The sequence below is a fragment of the Manis javanica genome, chromosome 14 (genome assembly GCF_040802235.1).
Source record: "Manis javanica isolate MJ-LG chromosome 14, MJ_LKY, whole genome shotgun sequence".
NCBI classification, from domain to species: domain Eukaryota; kingdom Metazoa; phylum Chordata; class Mammalia; order Pholidota; family Manidae; genus Manis; species Manis javanica.
The window spans coordinates 175,439-187,694 of NC_133169.1; the positions used below are offsets into that span (position 1 = coordinate 175,439).

Below are 12,256 nucleotides of genomic sequence, written 5' to 3' on the forward strand. Positions count from 1 at the left end.
ATTTTCTTGGCTGCATTATATTCAATATTAATAATTTGTTAAAAAGAAAATAAAATGTTGGAGAGAAAAGAGAACCGAGTAGGCACAACACCTAAAAATCAAACAGGCACATCACACTGATAGACCCAGCTACAATTAAATTGCCATCAGAGAACATACAAATGTGAAAGAGAAACAGAAAGATGTGCCACCAGATACTATTAAAAAGAAAACCGTAATTAACTTACATAGACATAGTCACCACAGACAGTTAAATTATTAATCAGGGTCATCATATGTATTTGTTGGCAAACCCATGACTGGAAATATGAATGCCCTCGTTTCTAACCCACAGTCCCATCTTATTCACCGCCCATGAGAATCCCTCAGGCTGCTCACCAACATCAGGCTATCCACTGCTCTGTATCTCTGGGGGGGGGAGTTTTAACTTATGCATTTATGTTGTAAATTTATGTATAAACACAAAGCAAAATTATAAATAGCTTTACAATATAATTTCAGTGAGCAGAGTCTTCTAGCATGAGTTTGGAAGTCGAAAAGGTTCAGTATTTCTGATTGAGAAATACACTGAAATACAACTATTTCTACTTTAAGTTACTGTCAGGCTGTTCATCAAGACTGACTTTACAAGTTCAGAGGAAAGTTTTACACAGTGTTTTAATTGTGCTAATTAGAGTTTATAAGCAAACCTGGGAAGGAACAGAAAAGCTGGTGAGAGTCAGAAGAGGCTTTCGTTGTGAGTGCAGCTACAGCCCAGCAAGTACACAAACTGCACTGTGGGAGTTTTTACTTTTCAACTGGTAGATATCAAATCTGAAATTATGAGCAGGATGCAGCCATTTAATTATGACTAAATCCAAAATTCCATTTCAACTTAAGGTTTAGGAGTATTAATGCATGTGAATAAATGAGATTTTATGCAATTTTAATGTTTTGGTATCAGAAAAAAGTACAAGAATTGGCACTTGAACTATCAAGTCAACACAATTTTGCCAACAGAAAGAGCAGAAGTTCGACTGAGAAATACTTCAGAGAGGCTTGATTTTCCCTCCACTGAAAAATATAATCCCACTGTCACCCTGAAACCAAATGACCTATTTATTTCAACATCTTTTATCATTAATAAAGAAAAAGAATATCTCTATTCATGTTTTAAGACTGTAAATGCTACCTATGGCACTTTGATGGAAGACACAGGATTCCAGGACGGTGGGAGTAGAAAGACAACAGATTCACTGGCACATCTGTACTAGAACTACTCTGAAACTCTGGAGTCTACTGAAGGCTTCAACAGTAAACTGGTTAATTTCAGTCAACTAGAGCTCTTGGCACAGCTCCAGCTACCCCCGACACCTTGCACTGAAACGCACACTGAGAAAGCAGAAGACTACACATACTTGAAGACAGGAACAAGGGTATCATTAAATATGAGGAACAGACAGAAAAAAAATTGAAGAGAAGTAAATAGAGCCTAAGAGAAATGAAAGACAGATAAAATAAACCAATACACCACACCTGAAGAGGACCAGAAGTGGGACAGAGAAGAGAAAGGGGCAGAGGGAGTATGTGAGTAAATACGGCTAAAAACACCCAAATCTGATGAAAGACATGAATACAAACATCTAAGAAGATCCAAAAGACCCAAACTGAGACACAATATAAACTTTCAAAAGACAAAGAGAAAATCTTGAAAGTGGAAGTAAAAAACACTAAGAAAGGTCACTTAAAAGGATTCCCAGTAATATTATCAGATTTCTCATCAGAAATATTGGAAGCCATGATTCAGTATTCAAAATGTTAAAAAAAAAACAAAAACCCAAAACTATCAACCAAGAATCCTCTATCTGGTAATACTATCCTTCAAATAAGAGGGAGAAATTAAGACATTCACAGATAAAAGCTGAGCAACTTTGTTACAATGAAACCTGCCCTTGTAAGAAATGCTCGAGTCTAGCATGGTTAATGAAGGGCAGTAAGTCAAAGCTTTATGACAAAATGGCAATAAAGGTAAATATCAGCAGTTAAAGAAGTAGTAGTATGTTAACATTGTGTACAACTCTACATTTTTCTATACTCTTTTAAGAAACTAATGCATGTTATAAAATAGAGCAACTATTGTGCCAAAATCTAGTATTACTGTAACTCTGGTTTGTAACTTCATACCTTGTTTTCCATGTACTTTAAACTAATGATTTTAAAAGAATTATTTTATGTTTCTGAGAATGCAATGCATAAAGATGTAATACTGTGATATCAACAACCAAAAAGGGTGGAAATAGAACAGTCAGTCACAGGAACAGGGGCACAGTCTGTGTATGTCACTGAAGTTCAGCTGGTATGAATCCTGAATCACAGTGTTGCATGTTACAGCTTTTTATGTTCTACGTTGTACCTGTTAAATGCAATCCCTATGGCAAAAACAAAGAAAACAGCTAGAGAATATAAACAAGAGGAAATAGGAAAGGAATTGAAAATGTTTCACTACGAAAAAAATCAACAAATAAAAACACAGAAATGCAGGAAATGGCTAAAAGCATATAGAAAATATCAAAATGACAGGAAGAAATTTGTTATAACGAATACTTATTATAAATGTAAATGGATTAAATTGGTCTCCAACCAAAAGGGGACTGAGGATAAAAAAAATTAATCTGACTACAAGCTTTCTGTAAGAAACTCACTTTAGTTCCTAAGACAAAACAGATTAAAAAAGGGAAAAAATAGAATGACAAAATTAGGCCACGGAAAGAGTAACCGAGAGCAAAATGTGGGAGAAGCCTAAGACGGTGGCGCAGAAAGAGCCTGAATCCACCCCCAACACATCCACCAAATCTACACAGACACACAGAGCACTTCCTCCTGAGAAAGAGCTATAGCCTGAGCGAGCTGTGATTCTGCCCGAGGAGGGATGGAAAGAGCACGTAAAAATCAGCAGGAGACAGAGACATGGTAATGGTGGCTATGTCACCCCCAATGCAGCCCTGCATTGGGGAGGAACCAGAACACATATCTGCCTGCCCTGGGGAACAAAAACCCCCACGGTTCAAAGGGGAAACCACATTAAGGGAGGGAAGGTGATTTTCACAACTAAAGCACCAACCAAATGGTGGGAGAACTGCTAGAACTCTCCCCAGGTTCGAAGATGCTGGCAAGCACTGTGTTTACATTCCCACTGCACATGGCTTATGGGGATGGGAGCAGGGTCAGGGTACATATGCCAGCTCCAGACCAAACCAGGGTAGCCTCCTGGCCTCCACCTATGCCCAAACACCCCAGCCTGAGATCCACCAGTCCCACCAAGGTGACACCAGCATGGCATTCATGTGGGTTTACCTGCCATGTCCCTGCTAGCAGTGGCCACCGTGTTAGTACAGCCCCAGCTGGTCCAACGGAGAACCCAGGATCAAGCCCCAACACAGGCCGTGCCTCCAGTGAGCCAGCCTGGGCCAGCCCGAACTGCAGTCTACCTACCAAGGGGACCATTCCTACACACAGACACTCCTTCAAGGCTGGGAGACACAGCCCTTTCACCTAATTTCACAGAAACAAGCACTGAATGTCAAACAAAATTAGGAGACAGAGGAATATGCTGGAAATAAGAGAACAAGCCAGAAAAAGAACAAAATGTACAAAGTTTAAGCAATCTATCTGATGAAGAACTCAAAGTAATAGTTATAAACATGCTCACCAGACTTAATGACTTAGTGAGAACCTGTACAAAGAAACAGAAAATATTAAAAAAAGATAATCAGGGGTCAAGAATATAACAACTGAAATGAAAACTATATTAGAGGGAATCAACAGCAGAGTAGAGGATGAAGAATGGAACAGGGATTTGGAAGACAAGAGTAATGGAAAGCACTTAAGCTGAGCATTAGAAAGAAAAAAGATTAAGAAATTAGGATAGACTGAGGTGTCTCTACCAAGACATCAAACACCCTAACATCATATTATAGGAGTCCCAGATGGAGAAGAGAGTAAGAAAGGGGAGGGAAACTAGTCTGAAGAAGTAACAGCTGAGAACTTTCCAGGCCTGGGGAAGGGAACAGACATGCAGGTCTAGGAGGCACAGAGAGCCCTGAACGAGGTGGCCTCACCAAGGAAGCCCACATAAGACACATAGTGATCAAAATGCTGAACAATAGCTATGAAAAAGAGAGAATCTTAAAAGCAGTGAGAGAAAAGCAATGAGTTACATATAAGGGAAACTCCACAGGCTACCAGCTGATCTTACAGCAGAAACTCTACAGAGCAGAAAGGAGGGGCATGATACACTCAAGAGCGCTGAAAGGAAAACCCTACAACAGGAGAGCACTCTACACAGGAAGGTTTTTGTTCAGGCTGATGAAGAGACAAAGAGCCTCTCAGATAAACACATTAAAGCAGTTCACCACTAAACCAGCCTTACATGAAATGCTAGGGGGACCTCTTTAAAGGGGAGCAGGGACAGCCAATAAAAAAGGCCATAACTAGAATTAAGAAAATCATGTAAAAAAAATGGCCACTGGCAAAGCAACAAAGGTAGCAGACCCAGTATGAGGGTGAAATGATGAAACCAGGCAAATCAGTGATTCTAAAAATCAGTTTAGGGACTTTCAAAGAGTACAAAAGAAGACACCATATACATAAAACACAGGGGGGGGCGGGGAGGAGTAAAAACACAGTGGGGTTAAAAAGTGTTTGAACATAAGTAACAACCAACTTAACAAACATGGCTATACACATAGGACTTTAACATATGAACCCTGAGATAACCATAAACCAAGAACCTGCAACAGACACACACAAAACAAAGTGAAAGGAATCTTCCAATAACACTGAAGAAAGCCATTATGCACAGGAAGAGAGCCAGAGAAGAACACAGGACTCGGGAGGAACGACAGAAGCCACAAGACACCAGTGTTCAGCTACACAGCAGCAACTGCTTTAAAGGTGAGTGGACTAAATGCTCCAACAGACAGGGTGACCGAATGCATACAAATACAATGCTCATCTCTATGCTGCCTATAAGAGACCCACTCCACACCTGAAGACACACACAAATTGAAGGGACGGACAGAGATACTCTATGCAAACAGAGAAAAAAAAAAGCTGGAGTAGCAGTACTTACATCAGACAAACAGACCTTAAAATATAGAAAGACCATAACAAGAGACAAAGAAGGACATTATATAATGATTAAGGGCTCAATCCAGCAAGAAGATTCAACAACAATAACTACACACCCAACAGAGGAGGACCAAAATGTCTACAGCAAGTACTAACATACCTAAAGGGAGAGATCGACAATAACACAGTAATAATAGCTGCCCTTAACACCCTACTTACATCAATGTGAAGATCAGTAAGAGAATTCAAAGGACACAGTGATTCTGGACAGCACATTAGATCAAATGGAATAGATACACAGAACATTGCATCCAAAAAAAGCAGAATACACGTAATTTTTAACTGCACATGTAAAATTCTCCGTGAGCCCTGAAATAAGCCATCATATATATGGTTGAATGATTTTTGACAAAGGTGCCAAGGGCATTCAGTGGGGGAAAGGGCAGTCTTTTCAACAAATGGTACAGAAAAACTGGACATCCACATGCAAAAGAATTAATTAAGTTAGACGCTTAATGCCTAACACAATATATAAAACTTGACTCAAATTATGTCCAAGACCTAAATTTAAGTCATAAAACTAAAAATTCTTAGAAGAAAAGCTTCATGACACTGAATTTGGCAGATTTCTTAGACGTGATACCGAAGGGGAGGCAACAAAAGATTGGACCAATTAAGACTTCATAACATTTTTAAAGTTTTATGTATCAAAAGAATGCCCAGAGTGAAAAGGCAACCTATGGGACTGACAGAGAAAATTAACACATGTTTTATCTCATAAAAGATTAATATTCAGAATATACAGCCAACTCAAAAAAAAAAAGAAAAGAATATACAGCCAACTCCTCAAAACAATAATCTGCTTCAAAAAAGAGCAAAGGACCTGAACAGACATTTTGCCAAAGTTGAACAAATGGCCAAAATACACCCAAAAAAGACACTCAGTATCACTGATCACTAGGAAAGTACAACTAAAAACTACAAAGTGTACTACCTCACCCCGAGTAGGTTAGTTTCTACTAAAAAGAGCAGAAAATAACAAGTGTTGATGAGGACGTGGAGCACTTGGAACCCTTGTGCACTACTGGTGGGAAATGGTACAGTTGCTGTGAAAACCAGTATGGTGGTTCTTCAAAAAATTAATGGAATTACAATATGATCCAGAAATTCCACTTCTAGGTATATACTCAAAAGAAATGAAAGCAGGGTCCCAAAGTATCTGTACATTCACATTCACAGCAACATTTTCAAATCAGGTAAAATATGGAATGAATCCAAGTGTTCATCAACAGAAGCATGTATAAGCAAATGTGGTATATATGTATGCTGGGTTATGAGCCTTAAAAAGGAAGAAAATATGGATACATATTGGATGAATAAAATATGGATGAACCTTGAAGACAGTAAGCTAAGTGAAATAAGACAGTCACAAAAAGACAAACACTGTATGATTCCACTTAAATGAGGCACTGAGAATTATCAAAACTATAGATGGCAAAGCAAGGAGATGGTGTTTGCAGGGGCTGGTGGCTGAAGAGGGAGTCATTTAACCAGTCCTAGCGACTCAGCTCAAAGATGAAAGAGCTGTGGGGACAGACGGCGGTGCAGGTCACACATTATGAACATATTTAACACTACTGTACTATGAACCTAAAAATGGTCAAGACGCTAAATTTTATGTTACACAGTAAGAAGTTTCTCGTGCGCTTATGTAGGAACAAACAAGACTGTCATACCTTTATTACAGTTGTTTTCAATTCCTGGTCTTTCTACCACAGGCTGTGAAGTAGGTTCTTTGTGTTCAGTTTCCTCCTCCACTTTCTCCTCCTCTTTCTTCTCCAACTCACACCCCTTTTCTTGTTCTTTCTCCTTTTCCTGCTGCTGTTCCAGTTCTTTTTGTTTCTCCTGTATTTTGTCCTTCTCCACCTCTCCTGGTTCTCCCTGCTCCCTCTCCAGTTCTCTCTCTCTCTCCTGTGGCTCTTCCCTCTCTTTTTCCCCCTCCTCCTTTCGCTCCTGTTCTTGTTCCTGTTCAAGTTCCTTCTCCCGCTCCTGTTCTCTCGTTTCCTCTGGAGGTGGCTGTTTGTCCACCAGGCCCAGCTTTTCATCCAGTCTTTTCAGTTTCTCTGCGCACGCTGCCTTCCGTCGCTCCTCCATCCTTCGCTCCTCCTCTTCACGCCGCCTGCGAGCACGCTCCACTGCTGCAGAAAGTTCTGACTGCTGTTTTCTTCTTTGCTTCCAGATTTCGTCTTCATCTGGGACCTGCTGCTTTGGGGGGAGAGGACCTGGTCTTCCAGGCAGTGCCTGCCGGTCTGGAGGAGGGTGCTGAAACATCAAGGGAGATCAGCGGATGAGTACGACAGATCTACTTCTGACCAACACTGGGTATCACGGGCATGGAGAGGAAGGGAAAAACGCTACAAAATGTCGGGATTTTCCTGGTTAAACTTACACATTAAAATAAAAACAAGTAACATGGGGAAAATAATAAGTCTAGATAATTGCTCAAACTTAGACTCAAACAATTACTCCAGCCATCTAATATTTACTGAACAGGTACCTACTTATAGTGCCAGACACTGCTGCTCATTGAGTATTTGCTGAATATAATTAGATGTCACAACATGAATTTCAAAGTCTAAATTTAGAGAGGAAGTCCACTTAGAATATGAGTGCTTTAGCAGCAACTGTCAGAAATGCAGTGCCTGTGGAGGGAGAAAAGAAACCCATCCAGATGCAAAGTGGCACCACATGGTCCCTGAGCAGATGAAGGAAATGCAGGCAGCCCAGGCAGCTACGTGAAGATGGAAGCACTGCTGCTGACACTCCAGAAAAGAAGACTCCTAGAAGTCAGCTGAGCAAAGAGCTATCTCTGAAATGAAAGTTCAAGAAAGGCTTATCTAGAACCCATAGTGGAGCATGGGAGGATCACCCAAGGCCTGAGTTTTAATGATTTAATCTTCAATTCACGTATCCTAAAACCTCATCTGGTGGAGATGAGTGATGGCTGTGGTACAGGCACCTGAACAGGTGGTCAGGGAAGGCCTCTGGAGTGGTAATATCTGAGCAGAGAACTTAGTCATAGGAAGAGTCTTCAGTCTGAAAAAAACAGCAAATAAAATGTCTTGAGGATGAAAAAAAAAATGACAATGAAGATTGTGTGGTGAAAACAGAGAGAGAAGATGAAATCAGAGTAGACAGAGACCATAAAGGCCTTGCTCTGGGCTAAAGCCCTGAAGACCCGAGCAAGGAACGATGGACTCAATGTGAACGTAAGAGACCTAAAACATAAAGGTTTTAGAATGACTGACCAATTAAACAGTTTTTATATCTACTGCAGGAGGATCTCAGACAGAGCAGCAGACGAGCAGCAAGAGAGGAAAGCAACAAGGCCTGCCAAGAAGCTGCCAACACCTAAACATCAGTCTAAGAGACACAGAAGGAATACAAACTGAAGAACAGAAAAGAGCAAAATAGTATGATATCTCAAAAACTATGCCAACTTCTGTTTTGATTAAGTGAAACAAAGGTAAGAGAACTGATTTGGCAACATGAAGTCAATCCTGACCTGGACAATAAGTTTCAGAGATACAGTGGGAATAAAGGATAACTGGAGAGGGTTAAGGTAAGCAAAAAGAGTAAGTTTAAGAGGCTCACCAAAACAGTTTGCTGTGAAGAGGAAGAGAGAAACGGAGTAAACTCCAGCAGGATGTAGGGCTGTGGGAGTTAAAGGAGGACTGGTTTTTTAGCAAATTTTTAAAGATGAGACATAGTATTACTAGTAAAAGACAGAAAATGGGATCCAGGAAACAAATAGAAGGGCTGCCCTTAGTAGCAAGGACAACAGGAAGGAAGTTAGGACAGGAAGGGCACTGAAGTAGAAAGAACAGATGCTTCTTATTTTCTTAGTGAAATGAGAAGTGTGCTCATCAGCTAAGAATGAAGGTAGACAGGATAAAGAGGAAGATATTCAGGAGCAAGGAGAAAAGTCCATAAGCGTTTCATAAAAATAGAGAACCTTTCCATTAAAACAAAGTCAAATAATACATACATAGATGATTAACCAGTATTCAGTAAGATTTACCTGCTGGGCAAGCAACTTTGGAGGTGGCAGCAGGTGTGAAGACGGTCCACGTTCCTATTACAAATAAAAGGATTGTTAACAAAATAATCAGTTAAGATAAAAGCTATCTACTGAAAATATTTCTGAATGTATGAGTCTTTTCAGTGACACCGCAAGACTGCAGTAAGTAAACTATATTTAATATTTTTAAAGTATACCACCCACTACAAGATAACTTTACATTGTATAGAATCACTGCCATTTCAGCAAGGCTAGACTCTCAAACAAAAAATTGAAACAGGAGAATTTTAGTGTATAAATTCTGGAATTCTAACCCAGGTAATCTGGCTGCAGAGACATAATGTCTCTAATTTTAAATTTTTATTTATGGAAGCCCAATTTTTTTTCTGGATTTTTTTTTGTAATGGCAAACTAAAACTATGAGATTTACCTAAAAAAAAAAAAAGTACAAACATCTAAAACATATTGGAACACATATCATGTATGTAACTTCACTTGTAATATATACATTAGTGTCACACACACACACCAAACCAAGACATCAAGATATGGTGTACAAAATTCTTCCATTCTTTCATGAAGAAAGGTATTATCATTCCACATTATTCCAGGAAGTTGAGTCATGCAGAAGATGGATTTTATTAAAAAAATAATATTTAAAAATTTTCTTTTAAAAGAGTTCACCAGTGAATTCTCTAATGGCTACCCAATGCCTCAAGAATAAAATTCAACCTTTTTTTACATAGCATACAAAACTTGACTGGTTTTTACTTAGCTCTCTCGTATCAAAGTCCTTACATCCTCTCCTACATCAAACTACTGGGGACTTCTTGAATGTGCGTGCTTTCCCCACTTCACTTCTCTACTCTGAACACATCCCCACTGCTTGGAATCACCCTCTCCCCTTTGTTTACTGGCTAATTCCTGCTTTAAGTACCATGTCTTTTGCAAAACCTTTCCCACGGAATTCCACAGTACCTATTTTGTGCACTCGGTCACAGAACAGAACACACTGGAATTCTGATACTTGCTGCATCTTCTTTTCGGAGAATGTCAGCTACCTACTTTTACCTCCACAGAGACTGGTTCCTCCACCTGGTTTGTATGAATTCAGCAAATGCATGCTGAATACTCCATGAGTTAAGTGGGCTCCAAAAAGAAGCCCTTCCTTATTCCCAGTGTGCAATACAGCTTGCCTGTTACCTTAGTAGGATAAAGCATACCCCACTGCATCATTTCCCTTTAACAATGTTCTTTAAAATGGCTCAGACTTGTAGATTTCTCTACTACCTATGTGTGACCTCCCTACTCAGCACACAATTTCACAAACAAATACTGCCTGTGATTTACAAAGTGTTCAGTGAACTATAAATCACTTCAGCAAAGCTAATTTGGGAAAACAATTTATCCCTCCACTTTGATACGACTGAGTGGTTGCAAGAGAAAAAAGTGAAGCTTCAGTTTCTACTTGATACCTTTAGCTACTGCACTGATATTTTCTCAATATGCAAAAAAATTATGGCTTAGATGTAGAGCTATGCAAGAAGAAATATACAGTTCCCTTTGCGAAAATGTTCTTCCAATTCTGTGACTGTAAGATTAATTCATCCACAGTATCAGTAGTGATACGGGGCTCCTTGAGTTCAACAAACCTGATTAAACGGAGGTCCTTTCCCATAAGGACCCTTTGCTACTGATGGCTGGGCAGGTATCTGAGATGATGACTTGGTGTTACAAACTTCATCTGCTTCTTGTCTGTTTCCAGTGTTTTCAGAGACTTTTGAACCTTGATCCTCACTGAAGAATCAAAATCCAGGTGACATAAAAATGTGAAGTGGACAGACTGTACCATAAATAAAAGCATTTTCTCTATGTAAAAAAGGCATTATTTCCACATGGTTTCAGGGAAAAACTGTGTCAGGGAGTGAGACAGTTTTGTGACCTAGTGGTGATCATTCATTCATTAAGTACACACCATGTATCCGTAATGAGTTGGGGACTGGCCACAAGGCGGACATGCAATGCAGCGGCTGTCCACTACAGACACTCACACCTGACACAACCTGGGCAAAGGAACACAGCACCACCGCCTCGCATCGCCCCCATCCAAAAGGTCTCATGTGAATGCAGCTGAGTACCAGCAGAGGTGATTAGTAACTGTATTCTAGTTGATGCTAATTTAATGAAAAAGATACATCAAACTACGTAATTTTTAAAAATCACAACACATTACAGGCACCTCGTAACTGATAATGAAACAGTGGATTACAATGCCACAGCTGAAACCTGTATCAGTAGGTAGTACGTAAACTGTGTTTTTTGGGGAGGTATAACTGACCATATGCTATTTCTTTCAGGTGTACTTCGTAATGATTCAATACTTTTTATACATTAGGAAATGATCTCCATGGTAAGTCTCGCTACTGTCTCTCACCGCTTCCGTTTATTTTTTGAGAGAGCCTAACTTTTATTGCTCATAACCCATCTATTACTGATTCTGATGTCCTTATATTCCCCAACAAAGAAATGAGATAAAAAACTCCCATTCCCCAGGACCTTAAAGTTGCAAAGTTTAAATAATCAGACTTGAAGCAGCTATAGCAACCCAAGTAATTTTTCTCCGATTTTTTAAATATGGATCAGGTCAAGAAAGTAAAATTTTAAACGGTCCCTCATACTACCTTTTAAATTATCTTTAATTAGATGGCAAGCATCTAAACATCTTTTTTAAATTACGTACTTTCTTTAAAAACATCAAACTTTAATCCCTTTTAAATCTGGCTTTAACTTTTAAACGTCGCTCATTAATCACCTTCCCACCCAGGAAGAGTCCTGGGAGTAGAATGCGGAAGTTCCACCAGTAAGGAACAAAGAGATGCCTCTTAGCTGAAGCCCCTGCACAAATGGCCGATGTCATCCGTGGCAGCACTGACTCACCCGTTCTCCTTAGGGCTGCTGCTCCCTTGCTCATCGTCATCACTGAAATTCAGCTGCTCTGTGTAATCTACTTCCATCTGAGCACCTATTCAATTAAGGAAAACTGAGACTGACTGTTCAAAGGCATCT

General features: G+C 39.7%; 1 protein-coding gene across 14 annotated transcripts in view; it reads right to left on the reverse strand.

The window, feature by feature from the left end:
* Positions 1 to 12,256, reverse strand: part of PRRC2C (proline rich coiled-coil 2C) — an 87,312-nt gene that overhangs the window by 39,070 nt on the left and 35,986 nt on the right. For all 14 annotated transcript variants that reach the window (XR_001853631.3, XM_017664135.3, XM_017664133.3 and 11 more), the window contains exons 9-12: positions 12,128 to 12,212; positions 10,843 to 10,987; positions 9,191 to 9,244; positions 6,846 to 7,431 (exon numbers count right to left, since the gene is read on the reverse strand). Coding sequence is in view for 13 of the 14 variants with exons in the window: in XM_017664135.3 (XP_017519624.2) it covers positions 6,846 to 7,431; positions 9,191 to 9,244; positions 10,843 to 10,987; positions 12,128 to 12,212 (870 nt within the window). In the remaining variant the exon portion in view is untranslated. The remainder of the gene's footprint in view (positions 1 to 6,845; positions 7,432 to 9,190; positions 9,245 to 10,842; positions 10,988 to 12,127; positions 12,213 to 12,256) is intronic.